Here is a 19,356-nt window from a genome sequence, read left to right on the forward strand (position 1 = left end):
TATATATATATATATATATATATATATATATATATATATGAAATGTATCACAAAAGTGAGTACATCCCTCACATTTCTGCAAATGTCAATATTTTTGTGGCCACCATCATTATCCAGAACTGCTTTTTTTACTCTTCTGGACATGGAGTGTACCAAAGCTTCACATGTAGCCACTGGAATACTCTTCCACTCCTTTATGACGACATCGTGGAGTTGGCAGATATTTGAGACTTTGTGCACTTCCAACTTCCACTTGAGGATCCCCCAAAGATGTTCTATTGGGTTCAAGTCTGGAGACATGCTTGGCCAGTTCATCACGTTGACCCTCATCTCCTTCAGTAAAGCAGTGGTCGTCTTGGAGGTGATGTCATTGTCATGCTGGAACGCTGCCGTACAACTCGGTTTCTGGAGAGAGATCATGCTTCCCTCAATAAAATGTAACTTTCCAACATCTACAGCACTCATACAACTCCAGATCATGACATTCCTACTACACTGCTTGACTGTAGGCACGATACACTTATCTTTGTACTCCTCATCTGGTCTCTGCCACATATGCTTGAAGCCATCAGAAGCAAACAAATAATCTTCGTCTCATCAGACCATAGGACATGATTCCAGTAATCCATGTGTTTTGTTGACATGTTTTCAGCAAAACTGTTTGTGTATCGTCTTCAGAAGGGGCTTCCTCCTGGGGGTGACAGCCATGCACACCAATTTGATGCTAGCGTATGATCTGAGCTCTAACAAGCTGAGTCCCCTCCACCTATTTGCTCTGTAGCAGCCGCTACAAACAAAAAGACTACTTCTCACAACTTCGAGATTTGAAATCTATTTCTCTCTGGCTTGTCCAATCACAAGCCAGCTCTTAGTCACGTGACCGAGTATATAAAAGGCAAAAATCACGAACCCTTCTCTCTCTTTCACTGTGCTCTGCCCAAAAGCACACATCGCCTGGAGCTTCAGCCCCAGGCTGAACGTGTATTACAAGCTAGCTATATCTCTCTTCAAACTCTTACTTGCTTCCACGTGCCATACCCAAACGAACATTGTCATGCTAAAGAACTATCCTCGTTGATACGGCTCACACACACTCATGACAACACGGCAACACACTGAAGTCTTTGGCCTTTCTTTTAACCGGCTTCTTTTGTACCGACGGCTACTAGCTATAAACACTATTGTCTCCCTCAACACGCCGGCAATATATTAATTCTATCTTTAAATACATGGAACACTTTTCTCTCTATCGATGAACTCTTCACTATTATAATACAAGTGCGTATGAACAATGAACTCTCTTGCTAATACCTTTCTCTCTTGTACTCTAGCGAAGGTAACAAAGTTTATTAATATAGAATGAAACTTCCATTATGTCGTTGTCTCATTTCTATAAATCTCTGCAGCAATGCTGACAGATCTCCTACGCTGATCTTTCAAAAAAAAAAAGCATTTGGATGTGACGCTTAGTACTTGTGCTCAGCTTCTTTAGACGACCTATCCGAGGTGTGTTCTGATTGGACCCTGCTCTTTTAAAATGTTGGATGATCTTAGCCACTGTGCTGCAACTCAGTTTCAGGGTGTTGGCAATCTTCTTGTAGCCTTGTCCATCTTTATGTAGTGCAACAATCTGTTTTAAGATCCTCAGAGAGTTCTTTGCCATGTTGGAACATTTAGTAACCAGTATGAGAGAGTGTGAGAACTGCACTATAAATTTAGACACACCTGCTCCCTATGCACACCGGGCCTAGTAGCGCTAAAAAGTCACATTTTGGAGGGAAAATGACAAACAGTAATCAATTTGAACATTTAGGAGTACTCACTTTTGTTGGCAGGAGTTTAGCTTTTAATGGTTATATTTTGAGTTATTTTGAAGGGAAAATAATTTAACTCTTATATAAACTGCCCACATACTACTTTTCATTGTGTCAAAGTGTCATTTTGTCAGTATTTTTTCATTAAGAGATATTTAAGTAGATCTGCAGAAACATGAGGACTATCCTCACTTTTGCGATAAACTGTATATATATGAAAATGATACCTTAGCTAGAAAGTTATATAGGGGAAAATATACTGCAGTCATCAACACTTATCTAAAACATGATTATCAAAGCGAGCCAATATATGTAGAGCGTGAAAAGAAACTGTGTTTGCTCAACCAGTAACTTGTGAGTCATGCAGCTAAGTTTGTTGGAGTAGAGCTGGCCTTGTGTCACACATGCGGCATAAACATTGATAGCAGAGTATAATAGGATAGATTTATGGCCCCTATGCGACGAACACGATGAGAGTCCATTATTTATAATTATTGATTAGGTTCTCTAATTTACCTTTGCTGAGTCCATCTCCGGCATCCATCAATTTTATTATGTCTCCTTGTCGGAAGTTGAGCAAAGTTGGTTTGTTAGAGTGGTGATCTTTTTTCGCATAGGCATACTTGCTGGCCTGAGTAGAAACAAAAACATATGAAAAACAAAAAATCAATACAAAAACAAACACAAAAATTGTTTCATTTGATTACATATTTTATTTACATAACTCGTGAAGATATTATTTACTCAAGTAGATCATTAAAAATCTCGGGTTGATATTTCATCTTTACTATGAATTAACAATTTTTGTAAATTTATTGTATATTACACTCTTTTACCCACACACTATTAGTTATCATTTCAAAAGCCAAAAGATGGAATCGATTTACACTCATAATTTTCCTTTTTGTTTTAAGGCAGCTGTCTGAATTTTCATTATAGTACGTCTTACATGTGTTTCGGTGAATAATCATTAAACAATTCTTCAGAGACTAATAGATATGTCTAAAAAAGGTGGTAGAAAGTTTAATATATGGAATGAAAAATCTCTCACTCTCACTCTCTCTCTCTATATATATAAAATGACACTCCTGGCAGTTTCTAATGCAACCCAGATGTTGAGATGGACAGCATGTGATGTTATCAGAGACAACAAAATTTTACCCAAACTGTCTTCATTTTTATGGCCATATTTAGTTCACAGCAATTTAAATAAACAAAATAATACTTTCAAGGTAGTAGAAAGTTTAATATATGGAATGAAAAAACAATTTCCAGGAGAAAAAGCAAAAGGATGTAATGTCTGCAAAAACAAATTTAAAAACTTAATGTAGTATTTATGAGAACTCCTCTCCAAAATAACAGAATTCTGAACAATATGGCTAACGTCTTATATTGCCATGTTGACGTGTGTGTGTATATATATATGCTTATATATATATGACCCAAAATGGCCGCCCTGTAACAATGTGAGGATGGAATTCCTTTTCCTTAAACAAACGCACCAGGTTTATCGTTATCTTTTTGTTGGTAACATCGAATGGAAATCACTTCTGACGAGTTGGTGAGAAAGGAGATTTTTATGAAAACATAAAATCATAAAAATGCCATCCCATTAACAAAACTGCTGCATTGAAGAGATCCAGGATGAAATAAACAAGAGTTATAAAAAAACTGTAAGTCTTTGAATTTCAAGAAAATTTTGTACTCATATATATAACATTTGCTAATATATTTCCTCTCTCTCTCTCTCTCTCTATATATATATATATATATATATATATATATATATATAAAATGACACTCCTGACACAGTTTCTAATGCAACCCAGATGTTGAGATGGACAGCATGTGATGTTATCAGAGACAACAAAATTTTACCCAAACTGTCTTCATTTTTATGGCCATATTTAGTTCACAGCAATTTAAATAAACAAAATAATATTTTCAATAGTCTTCGTTGTTTCATTTGATTACATATTTTATTTACATAATTCGTGAAGATATTATTTACCCAAGTAGATCATTAAAAATCTCGGGTTGATATTTGATCTTTACTATAAATTAACAATTTTTGTAAATTTATTGTATCTTACACTCTTTTACCCAGGAGATTGAACATTCCACATAACTATACCAGTGGAATTGATTCATTCTTAGGATAACCGCCATGTATTGCGTTCAGCAAATCCACCAACCTGATGAATTGGGTTTGGTCAGATTTCACATCGCCGATCCATCTGATCATGAATCTGTTATTGAGCTCTAATCATGATGTTGTCGATGCAAAAGTTGAACTAGAAAACTTACCTCGGACGTAAAGAGGAACAGCATGCAATGTTATCAAAAGATTAGAAATCAAAAATGCTATTTTAAACTGAAGCAAATAAGGGATCAAACTCACATATTCCTGTTCATCGCAGTATTGATCAACCATTTTTTTGATCTGGTGTACCTGAAAAGAGACAGAAACAAGTATTTTTACTCTGAAAAGAAGGTGAGCACCTTCAAAATATCAGAAAATACTGTTCAATCCACTGTTGATCAAAAGTAAATAAAAAGAAAATTTTCACATTACATAGAAATCATCTAATCTAGTTAGCAGAGTAGAAATGGTGAGAGAACCAAATGCAAGAGAATTTTTTCTTTTACCAACCTGTATAGTTTTAAAATTATGGATCAATGTCTCTGTTCAGTCTCGAAAGACTAAGGCAGCTGTGTAGGGGCAGCTGTGCGTGTAATTGTGAGGCAAGGGTTGCGCAATCCCTAACCCCACCTCTCCTGAATTGGCACTGTTGTGACAAGGAGAAGTCCAGGACGACTAGAAACAATGCCGAGATAAGCGGAGAGCACATACAGCACCTGGAAGTCCCAAATGGTCACCCATTTAGTACTGACCAGGTTCAATGTTGCTTAACTTCAGTGATCCAGCGGGAACCTGTGTGTCAACGTGATTATGCCGTATATGATGCATATATAAATCTATAAAAGTGAAAGTATCTGTCTGTGTACATTTCCCTACGCAATAACTCTGTCAATTTTCAGTTTACAGACGCAAAATTTGATATAAAGGGTATTGAGATTTTGGAAAATCTTTGTAATCGGTTTTCGGGCAGAAATTTGGCTGTTAAGGGGTCAAAGTTCAACGATTTGACCTTTGAGAACTCTACCAAACTCCTCCGCCAATTTTTGGTATAAACACTTGAAATTTTAGATATAGGTTCCTTGGACATGGATCTAACTTAACTTGATTTGAGCCCAAAACAATAAATGTTAAGGGGTCATAATACGGGTCAAAGTTAAAAAAAATTGACCTCTGTGGTCTATCAAATTACTCAGACAATTTCTGGTATAAACATTTGAAATTTTACATAAAGGGTATTCAGAGATAGGGCAAGCTTTTTAATCGGTTTGGGTCGAAAATTTAAGCTACAAATATCTAAATCTATATATGTATGTTTGCATGTCTGCCTAAAACTTTCGACAGATGCGACCGATTTTCACAAGATCAGTATCGTTTTGAAGCTCGACCCTTCAGACGACAAATATCAAAAAGTTGGCTAAAAACATTAATTTCTTCACCCACAACTGGGCACTTTTCTACAGAGAGGGGTTGCTTTTTTCGTCGATATTTTCATAAGTCATCCCCTCTTTTCAATTGTCTAGCCTTAATTTAAACCTACGTCACTTCCGGTTTGGCAGTGGTCGTTACAGCAAAGACGTCACGTTTTTTTTAAGTTCTTTTCCTCCTTCGCGGTACGAGTTCGAGCCTGCCTTCCTACTATCGCTTTTTTTTTTTTGCTCGACACACACCTCCAAACATCCGGGCAACGCCGGGCACCCATGCTAGTATATGTATATATAATTCAAGGTTAATATTTTCCAAAGTTTTATTTGTTTTTATATAAGCATTGATATGTTGCTACAATTGCAAACTTAGCTTTCGTATAAGCTGTATCGCTTGTCTCTAGTTACAAGCAACTAGCTGACTGAAACATGCTCATGAATGTGTAGCGACAGATTACTGCTTATGTAAAAAACAAATAGAAAGTATATATAATTAGTTGTCTTTGGAAAAAGAAATCCAGCAGAGTGCTCAATTATAAGGAAAATCTGAAAATAAGAGCGTATTATTTATATTTTGTTTACAGAAAGTTTTGGATAAGTCATTGGTACCGTCGGTTTCAAACTGATGAGTATTGGCTGAAGAGAGCTTGATATGAGTATCTAAATCGGTCCTAATTATCGGGTTTGAAACCGACGGTACCAATGACTTATCTAAAACTTTCTGTAAACAAAATATAAATAAATATAAGTTGAATTTTTTTACCACTCCGACATTGATATTAAAAAGCTAGTTTTTCTATTAGTATTCCATCGCTTCCTCACAAGAGCAATATGTGGCACAAAGTCGTTTGTTTATGTAGGGGAAAACTAGCTCCCCAAAAAGGGCATCTGACAGTAGGCAAAAATAAAAATTGCCTCAGTATATAAAGGTTACGCCTACATCGACTAAGGCCAAATTAACTTAAGTGTAGCATCAAAACAGATACTACACTCAGCTCCTAGCTCGAAGGCCAGATCCTATTTTTTCTATTTAAAAATTATTAAAACAGACTTCTTGATATACTCAGTCATGGATATGCGAGTGACTAAAAGAAGGTTAAATAATTTGCATATTACTTTGAAAAACGAGTGTTAATTTATTTTTATGGTTTGTTATTAGATGATTAGTTTCATTTGACTATTATGCTGGATACACTTTATGCATAGTTTCTACATTCTGCATAATTGCATAGAATTTAGGATGAAAATGTTAAAGCATACAGAGATATTTTATATATATCTATATATACATAAAAGTGACCTTGTTAGCATGTATGCAAAAAATCTCTGCCAAACTCCTTTCTGAATATTTGGACTACATGTGAAATTTGATATATATAGTATTTGGACCTGAGCACATTTTTGATCTGGTTTTAGCCAGCAAAAATTGCTGCTGAGAGGTCAAAGTTGAAAACAAAACAGTTGACCTTAGCAGAGTAATTCGAATAAAACATTACTCCTGTTATTTTGGTGTATGTGCAAAATTAAACATTCAAAACACAAAGTTGCTTAATTTTTAACTTTTGTATTCATCTATAAATATAAAAGCGAAAATGTATGTATGTTTGTATGTGTGTTCGCTTTTTCTGTGTGTCTACAAAAAGGCTTTTTTCAGAGAAGCGGTCGGTCACTTCACAACTTTTTAAAACTTTTTATATCACATATAAATTGTAATATCTCACAGTTAACAACGAAGCTCGCCTGTCTATTTAATTTGCTTGATTTCAGGAAGATAAATATTCAACATTTGTCGCTCGTCGCATGTGGGTTAGTCATTTTCCTATAACATCTTGGGAAAACAAAAATAAAATTTTAAAAAGCATTTCTGCAGTAAATGAAATACTATCCCGCAGTCAAACTTGACCTCATTAACTCATTAAAGTGGGCACGTGCCAAATCCAAGTAATTAAATAAATTCAAACATGTTTCCGTTAGCATCTTGTGGTGGGGCAATAGTTAACGTCGCACTTAATTTACAACTTTGCCTCAAGGGTTCGGGTTCGATCCTCATACTTACCTACTGAAACATTTTTTTTAACACCCCCCCAACCCCGGAGTTTCCACACACACCTCCAAACACCTGGGCAACGCCGGGTACCCCTCGCTAGTCTATATATAAAAGGCAAAATGTGTGTTAGTGTGTGTGTGTGCATTTTTTGTGTATGTTTGGCAAAGGCTTCTTTGTGGAGGGAGCTGGTTTTGTGTGTGGGTGAGGGAACAAACTGGCTTGCAGCCAAAGTTAAGTCATGTGATGTTTGACCTCATTAAATTTATGCACCTGTCACTTAACTTTTTAATCGTTAAATTAAAACTCTTTTCAGTTCCTCTCCCGTAATGGCCGAGCGGTAAGATGCCAGGTTTTTTCACACTTTCTTTTCCACCTTTGCATCTGAGTTTGAGCCTACCTGTCTCCGAAAACTTTTTTTCTTTTACACCGACAAACACCAGGGCAACGCCAGGCACCCACACTAGTCTGTCAATAGCTCAGACGGTAACGACACTGGAGAGATGAATAACGAATTAGGCTGAAGTGCTAAACGTTCTGGTTTTGAGTCCAGTGGATGGTACCCAAGTCATAATTTTTTACAATTTTTTAAATCATTACTAAATATTGGATAATAATCAATCATTACTATAGGATAATAATCAATCATGACTAAATATTGGATAATAATCAATCATTACTAAATATTGGATAATAATCAATCATTACTAAATATTGGATAATAATCAATCATTACTAAATATTGGATAATAATCAATCATTACTAAATATTGGATAATAATCAATCATTACTAAATATTGGATAATAATCAATCATTACTAAATATTGGATAATAATCAATCATTACTAAATATTGGATAATAATCAATCATTACTAAATATTGGATAATAATCAATCATTACTAAATATTGGATAATAATCAATCATTACTAAATATTGGATAATAATCAATCATTACTAAATATTGGATAATAATCAATCATTACTAAATATTGGATAATAATCAATCATTATTAAATATTGGATAATAATCAATCATTACTAAATATTGGATAATAATCAATCATGACTAAATATTGGATAATAATCAATCATTACTAAATATTGGATAATAATCAATCATTATTAAATATTGGATAATAATCAATCATTACTAAATATTGGATAATAATCAATCATGACTAAATATTGGATAATAATCAATCATTATTAAATATTGGATAATAATCAATCATTACTAAATATTGGATAATAATCAATCATTACTATAGGATAATAATCAATCATGACTAAATATTGGATAATAATCAATCATTACTAAATATTGGATAATAATCAATCATTACTAAATATTGGATGATAATCAATCATTACTAAATATTGGATAATAATCAATCATTACTAAATATTGGATAATAATCAATCATTACTAAATATTGGATAATAATCAATCATTACTAAATATTGGATAATAATCAATCATTACTAAATATTGGATAATAATCAATCATTACTAAATATTGGATAATAATCAATCATTACTAAATATTGGATAATAATCAATCATTACTAAATATTGGATAATAATCAATCATTACTATAGGATAATAATCAATCATGACTAAATATTGGATAATAATCAATCATTACTAAATATTGGATAATAATCAATCATTACTAAATATTGGATAATAATCAATCATTACTAAATATTGGATAATAATCAATCATTACTAAATATTGGATAATAATCAATCATTACTAAATATTGGATAATAATCAATCATTACTAAATATTGGATAATAATCAATCATTACTAAATATTGGATAATAATCAATCATTACTAAATATTGGATAATAATCAATCATTATTAAATATTGGATAATAATCAATCATTACTAAATATTGGATAATAATCAATCATGACTAAATATTGGATAATAATCAATCATTATTAAATATTGGATAATAATCAATCATTACTAAATATTGGATAATAATCAATCATTACTATAGGATAATAATCAATCATGACTAAATATTGGATAATAATCAATCATTACTAAATATTGGATAATAATCAATCATTACTAAATATTGGATGATAATCAATCATTACTAAATATTGGATAATAATCAATCATTACTAAATATTGGATAATAATCAATCATTACTAAATATTGGATAATAATCAATCATTACTAAATATTGGATAATAATCAATCATTACTAAATATTGGATAATAATCAATCATTACTAAATATTGGATAATAATCAATCATTACTAAATATTGGATAATAATCAATCATTACTAAATATTGGATAATAATCAATCATTACTATAGGATAATAATCAATCATGACTAAATATTGGATAATAATCAATCATTACTAAATATTGGATAATAATCAATCATTACTAAATATTGGATAATAATCAATCATTACTAAATATTGGATAATAATCAATCATTACTAAATATTGGATAATAATCAATCATTACTAAATATTGGATAATAATCAATCATTACTAAATATTGGATAATAATCAATCATTACTAAATATTGGATAATAATCAATCATTACTAAATATTGGATAATAATCAATCATTATTAAATATTGGATAATAATCAATCATTACTAAATATTGGATAATAATCAATCATGACTAAATATTGGATAATAATCAATCATTATTAAATATTGGATAATAATCAATCATTACTAAATATTGGATAATAATCAATCATTACTATAGGATAATAATCAATCATGACTAAATATTGGATAATAATCAATCATTACTAAATATTGGATAATAATCAATCATTACTAAATATTGGATGATAATCAATCATTACTAAATATTGGATAATAATCAATCATTACTAAATATTGGATAATAATCAATCATTACTAAATATTGGATAATAATCAATCATTACTAAATATTGGATAATAATCAATCATTACTAAATATTGGATAATAATCAATCATTACTAAATATTGGATAATAATCAATCATTACTAAATATTGGATAATAATCAATCATTACTAAATATTGGATAATAATCAATCATTACTATAGGATAATAATCAATCATGACTAAATATTGGATAATAATCAATCATTACTAAATATTGGATAATAATCAATCATTACTAAATATTGGATAATAATCAATCATTACTAAATATTGGATAATAATCAATCATTACTAAATATTGGATAATAATCAATCATTACTAAATATTGGATAATAATCAATCATTACTAAATATTGGATAATAATCAATCATTACTAAATATTGGATAATAATCAATCATGACTAAATATTGGATAATAATCAATCATTACTAAATATTGGATAATAATCAATCATTATTAAATATTGGATAATAATCAATCATTACTAAATATTGGATAATAATCAATCATGACTAAATATTGGATAATAATCAATCATTACTAAATATTGGATAATAATCAATCATTATTAAATATTGGATAATAATCAATCATTACTAAATATTGGATAATAATCAATCATGACTAAATATTGGATAATAATCAATCATTATTAAATATTGGATAATAATCAATCATTACTAAATATTGGATAATAATCAATCATTACTATAGGATAATAATCAATCATGACTAAATATTGGATAATAATCAATCATTACTAAATATTGGATAATAATCAATCATTACTAAATATTGGATGATAATCAATCATTACTAAATATTGGATAATAATCAATCATTACTAAATATTGGATAATAATCAATCATTACTAAATATTGGATAATAATCAATCATTACTAAATATTGGATAATAATCAATCATTACTAAATATTGGATAATAATCAATCATTACTAAATATTGGATAATAATCAATCATTACTAAATATTGGATAATAATCAATCATTACTAAATATTGGATAATAATCAATCATTACTAAATATTGGATAATAATCAATCATTACTAAATATTGGATAATAATCAATCATTACTAAATATTGGATAATAATCAATCATGACTAAATATTGGATAATAATCAATCATGACTAAATATTGGATAATAATCAATCATTACTAAATATTGGATAATAATCAATCATTACTAAATATTGGATAATAATCAATCATTACTAAATATTGGATAATAATCAATCATTACTAAATATTGGATAATAATCAATCATTACTAAATATTGGATAATAATCAATCATGACTAAATATTGGATAATAATCAATCATTACTAAATATTGGATAATAATCAATCATTATTAAATATTGGATAATAATCAATCATTACTAAATATTGGATAATAATCAATCATTACTAAATATTGGATAATAATCAATCATTACTAAATATTGGATAATAATCAATCATGACTAAATATTGGATAATAATCAATCATTACTAAATATTGGATAATAATCAATCATTACTAAATATTGGATAATAATCAATCATTACTAAATATTGGATAATAATCAATCATTACTAAATATTGGATAATAATCAATCATTATTAAATATTGGATAATAATCAATCATTACTAAATATTGGATAATAATCAATCATTACTAAATATTGGATAATAATCAATCATTACTAAATATTGGATAATAATCAATCATGACTAAATATTGGATAATAATCAATCATTACTAAATATTGGATGATAATCAATCATTACTAAATATTGGATAATAATCAATCATTACTAAATATTGGATAATAATCAATCATTATTAAATATTGGATAATAATCAATCATTACTAAATATTGGATAATAATCAATCATTGCTATATATTGGATAATAATCAATCATTACTAAATATTGGATAATAATCAATCATTACTAAATATTGGATGATAATCAATCATTATTAAATATTGGATAATAATCAATCATTACTAAATATTGGATAATAATCAATCATTACTAAATATTGGATGATAATCAATCATTATTAAATATTGGATAATAATCAATCATTACTAAATATTGGATAATAATCAATCATTATTAAATATTGGATAATAATCAATCATTACTAAATATTGGATAATAATCAATCATTACTAAATATTGGATGATAATCAATCATTACTAAATATTGGATAATAATCAATCATGACTAAATATTGGATAATAATCAATCATTACTAAATATTGGATAATAATCAATCATTACTAAATATTGGATGATAATCAATCATTACTAAATATTGGATAATAATCAATCATTATTAAATATTGGATAATAATCAATCATTACTAAATATTGGATAATAATCAATCATTATTAAATATTGGATAATAATCAATCATTACTAAATATTGGATAATAATCAATCATTACTAAATATTGGATGATAATCAATCATTACTAAATATTGGATAATAATCAATCATGACTAAATATTGGATAATAATCAATCATGACTAAATATTGGATAATAATCAATCATTACTAAATATTGGATAATAATCAATCATTACTAAATATTGGATAATAATCAATCATTACTAAATATTGGATAATAATCAATCATTACTAAATATTGGATAATAATCAATCATGACTAAATATTGGATAATAATCAATCATTACTAAATATTGGATAATAATCAATCATTACTAAATATTGGATAATAATCAATCATTACTAAATATTGGATAATAATCAATCATGACTAAATATTGGATAATAATCAATCATTACTAAATATTGGATAATAATCAATCATTACTAAATATTGGATAATAATCAATCATTACTAAATATTGGATAATAATCAATCATTACTAAATATTGGATAATAATCAATCATTACTAAATATTGGATAATAATCAATCATGACTAAATATTGGATAATAATCAATCATGACTAAATATTGGATAATAATCAATCATTACTAAATATTGGATAATAATCAATCATTACTAAATATTGGATAATAATCAATCATTACTAAATATTGGATAATAATCAATCATTACTAAATATTGGATAATAATCAATCATTACTAAATATTGGATAATAATCAATCATTACTAAATATTGGATAATAATCAATCATTACTAAATATTGGATAATAATCAATCATTACTAAATATTGGATGATAATCAATCATTACTAAATATTGGATAATAATCAATCATTACTAAATATTGGATAATAATCAATCATTACTAAATATTGGATAATAATCAATCATTACTATATATTGGATAATAATCAATCATTACTAAATATTGGATAATAATCAATCATTGCTAAATATTGGATAATAATCAATCATTACTAAATATTGGATAATAATCAATCATTACTAAATATTGGATAATAATCAATCATTACTAAATATTGGATAATAATCAATCATTACTATATATTGGATAATAATCAATCATTACTAAATATTGGATAATAATCAATCATTGCTAAATATTGGATAATAATCAATCATTACTAAATATTGGATAATAATCAATCATTACTAAATATTGGATAATAATCAATCATTACTATATATTGGATAATAATCAATCATTACTAAATATTGGATAATAATCAATCATTACTAAATATTGGATAATAATCAATCATTACTATATATTGGATAATAATCAATCATTACTATATATTGGATAATAATCAATCATTACTAAATATTGGATAATAATCAATCATTACTAAATATTGGATAATAATCAATCATTACTAAATATTGGATAATAATCAATCATTACTAAATATTGGATAATAATCAATCATTACTAAATATTGGATAATAATCAATCATTACTAAATATTGGATAATAATCAATCATTACTAAATATTGGATAATAATCAATCATTACTAAATATTGGATAATAATCAATCATTGCTAAATATTGGATAATAATCAATCATTACTAAATATTGGATAATAATCAATCATTGCTAAATATTGGATAATAATCAATCATTACTAAATATTGGATAATAATCAATCATTACTAAATATTGGATAATAATCAATCATTACTAAATATTGGATAATAATCAATCATTACTATATATTGGATAATAATCAATCATTACTAAATATTGGATGATAATCAATCATTACTAAATATTGGATAATAATCAATCATTACTAAATATTGGATAATAATCAATCATTGCTAAATATTGGATAATAATCAATCATTACTAAATATTGGATAATAATCAATCATTACTAAATATTGGATAATAATCAATCATTACTAAATATTGGATAATAATCAATCATTACTAAATATTGGATAATAATCAATCATTGCTAAATATTGGATAATAATCAATCATTACTAAATATTGGATAATAATCAATCATTACTAAATATTGGATAATAATCAATCATTACTAAATATTGGATAATAATCAATCATTACTAAATATTGGATAATAATCAATCATTACTAAATATTGGATAATAATCAATCATTACTAAATATTGGATAATAATCAATCATTACTAAATATTGGATGATAATCAATCATTGCTAAATATTGGATAATAATCAATCATTACTAAATATTGGATGATAATCAATCATTACTAAATATTGGATAATAATCAATCATTACTAAATATTGGATAATAATCAATCATTACTAAATATTGGATAATAATCAATCATTACTAAATATTGGATAATAATCAATCATTGCTAAATATTGGATAATAATCAATCATTACTAAATATTGGATAATAATCAATCATTACTAAATATTGGATAATAATCAATCATTACTAAATATTGGATAATAATCAATCATTACTAAATATTGGATAATAATCAATCATTACTAAATATTGGATAATAATCAATCATTACTAAATATTGGATAATAATCAATCATTACTAAATATTGGATGATAATCAATCATTGCTAAATATTGGATAATAATCAATCATTACTAAATATTGGATGATAATCAATCATTACTAAATATTGGATAATAATCAATCATTACTAAATATTGGATAATAATCAATCATTACTAAATATTGGATAATAATCAATCATTACTAAATATTGGATGATAATCAATCATTACTAAATATTGGATGATAATCAATCATTACTAAATATTGGATGATAATCAATCATTACTAAATATTGGATAATAATCAATCATTACTAAATATTGGATGATAATCAATCATTACTAAATATTGGATAATAATCAATCATTACTAAATATTGGATAATAATCAATCATTACTAAATATTGGATAATAATCAATCATTACTAAATATTGGATGATAATCAATCATTACTAAATATTGGATGATAATCAATCATTACTAAATATTGGATGATAATCAATCATTACTAAATATTGGATAATAATCAATCATTACTAAATATTGGATGATAATCAATCATTACTAAATATTGGATAATAATCAATCATTACTAAATATTGGATAATAATCAATCATTACTAAATATTGGATAATAATCAATCATTACTAAATATTGGATGATAATCAATCATTACTAAATATTGGATGATAATCAATCATTACTAAATATTGGATAATAATCAATCATTACTAAATATTGGATAATAATCAATCATTGCTAAATATTGGATGATAATCAATCATTACTAAATATTGGATAATAATCAATCATTACTAAATATTGGATAATAATCAATCATTACTAAATATTGGATGATAATCAATCATTACTAAATATTGGATGATAATCAATCATTACTAAATATTGGATAATAATCAATCATTACTAAATATTGGATAATAATCAATCATTACTAAATATTGGATGATAATCAATCATTACTAAATATTGGATGATAATCAATCATTACTAAATATTGGATAATAATCAATCATTACTAAATATTGGATGATAATCAATCATTACTAAATATTGGATAATAATCAATCATTACTAAATATTGGATAATAATCAATCATTACTAAATATTGGATAATAATCAATCATTACTAAATATTGGATAATAATCAATCATTACTAAATATTGGATGATAATCAATCATTACTAAATATTGGATAATAATCAATCATTACTAAATATTGGATAATAATCAATCATTACTAAATATTGGATAATAATCAATCATTACTAAATATTGGATAATAATCAATCATTACTAAATATTGGATAATAATCAATCATTACTAAATATTGGATGATAATCAATCATTACTAAATATTGGATAATAATCAATCATTACTAAATATTGGATAATAATCAATCATTACTAAATATTGGATAATAATCAATCATTACTAAATATTGGATAATAATCAATCATTACTAAATATTGGATGATAATCAATCATTACTAAATATTGGATGATAATCAATCATTACTAAATATTGGATAATAATCAATCATTACTAAATATTGGATAATAATCAATCATTACTAAATATTGGATGATAATCAATCATTACTAAATATTGGATAATAATCAATCATTACTAAATATTGGATAATAATCAATCATTACTAAATATTGGATGATAATCAATCATTACTAAATATTGGATAATAATCAATCATTACTAAATATTGGATAATAATCAATCATTACTAAATATTGGATAATAATCAATCATTACTAAATATTGGATAATAATCAATCATTACTAAATATTGGATAATAATCAATCATTACTAAATATTGGATAATAATCAATCATTACTAAATATTGGATAATAATCAATCATTATTAAATATTGGATAATAATCAATCATTACTAAATATTGGATAATAATCAATCATTACTAAATATTGGATAATAATCAATCATTACTAAATATTGGATAATAATCAATCATTACTAAATATTGGATAATAATCAATCATTACTAAATATTGGATAATAATCAATCATTATTAAATATTGGATAATAATCAATCATTACTAAATATTGGATAATAATCAATCATTACTAAATATTGGATAATAATTAATCATTACTAAATATTGGATGATAATCAATCATTACTAAATATTGGATAATAATCAATCATTACTAAATATTGGATAATAATCAATCATTACTAAATATTGGATAATAATCAATCATTACTAAATATTGGATAATAATCAATCATTACTAAATATTGGATAATAATCAATCATTACTAAATATTGGATGATAATCAATCATTACTAAATATTGGATAATAATCAATCATTACTAAATATTGGATAATAATCAATCATTACTAAATATTGGATAATAATCAATCATTACTAAATATTGGATAATAATCAATCATTACTAAATATTGGATAATAATCAATCATTACTAAATATTGGATGATAATCAATCATTACTAAATATTGGATAATAATCAATCATTATTAAATATTGGATAATAATCAATCATTACTAAATATTGGATAATAATCAATCATTACTAAATATTGGATAATAATCAATCATTACTAAATATTGGATAATAATCAATCATTACTAAATATTGGATGATAATCAATCATTACTAAATATTGGATAATAATCAATCATTACTAAATATTGGATAATAATCAATCATTACTAAATATTGGATAATAATCAATCATTACTAAATATTGGATAATAATCAATCATTACTAAATATTGGATAATAATCAATCATTATTAAATATTGGATAATAATCAATCATTACTAAATATTGGATAATAATCAATCATTACTAAATATTGGATAATAATCAATCATTACTAAATATTGGATAATAATCAATCATTACTAAATATTGGATAATAATCAATCATTACTAAATATTGGATAATAATCAATCATTACTAAATATTGGATAATAATCAATCATTACTAAATATTGGATAATAATCAATCATTACTAAATATTGGATAATAATCAATCATTATTAAATATTGGATAATAATCAATCATTACTAAATATTGGATAATAATCAATCATTACTAAATATTGGATAATAATCAATCATTACTAAATATTGGATAATAATCAATCATTATTAAATATTGGATAATAATCAATCATTACTAAATATTGGATAATAATCAATCATTACTAAATATTGGATAATAATCAATCATTACTAAATATTGGATAATAATCAATCATTACTATATATTAGATAATAATCAATCATTACTATATATTGGATAATAATCAATCATTACTAAATATTGGATAATAATCAATCATTACTAAATATTGGATAATAATCAATCATTACTAAATATTGGATAATAATCAATCATTACTAAATATTGGATAATAATCAATCATTACTATATATTAGATAATAATCAATCATTACTATATATTGGATAATAATCAATCATTACTAAATATTGGATAATAATCAATCATTACTATATATTAGATAATAATCAATCATTACTATATATTGGATAATAATCAATCATTACTAAATATTGGATAATAATCAATCATTACTAAATATTGGATAATAATCAATCATTACTAAATATTGGATAATAATCAATCATTATTAAATATTGGATAATAATCAATCATTACTAAATATTGGATAATAATCAATCATTACTAAATATTGGATAATAATCAATCATTACTATATATTAGATAATAATCAATCATTACTATATATTGGATAATAATCAATCATTACTAAATATTGGATAATAATCAATCATTACTATATATTAGATAATAATCAATCATTACTATATATTGGATAATAATCAATCATTACTAAATATTGGATAATAATCAATCATTACTAAATATTGGATAATAATCAATCATTACTAAATATTGGATAATAATCAATCATT

At 25.7% G+C, this 19,356-nt stretch overlaps 1 protein-coding gene across 2 annotated transcripts in view; it reads right to left on the minus strand.

Moving 5' to 3' along the window:
• Positions 1–19,356, minus strand: part of LOC145258327 (unconventional myosin-XV-like) — a 597,738-nt gene that overhangs the window by 78,484 nt on the left and 499,898 nt on the right. For both annotated transcript variants that reach the window (XM_080116477.1, XM_080116478.1), the window contains exons 42-43: positions 4,216–4,266; positions 2,331–2,445 (exon numbers count right to left, since the gene is read on the minus strand). In XM_080116477.1, coding sequence (XP_079972603.1) covers positions 2,331–2,445; positions 4,216–4,266 — 166 coding nt within the window. The remainder of the gene's footprint in view (positions 1–2,330; positions 2,446–4,215; positions 4,267–19,356) is intronic.

Source organism: Euprymna scolopes, chromosome 33 (assembly GCF_053919585.1).
Source record: "Euprymna scolopes isolate OS-2025 chromosome 33, ASM5391958v1, whole genome shotgun sequence".
Classification (NCBI taxonomy): domain Eukaryota; kingdom Metazoa; phylum Mollusca; class Cephalopoda; order Sepiida; family Sepiolidae; genus Euprymna; species Euprymna scolopes.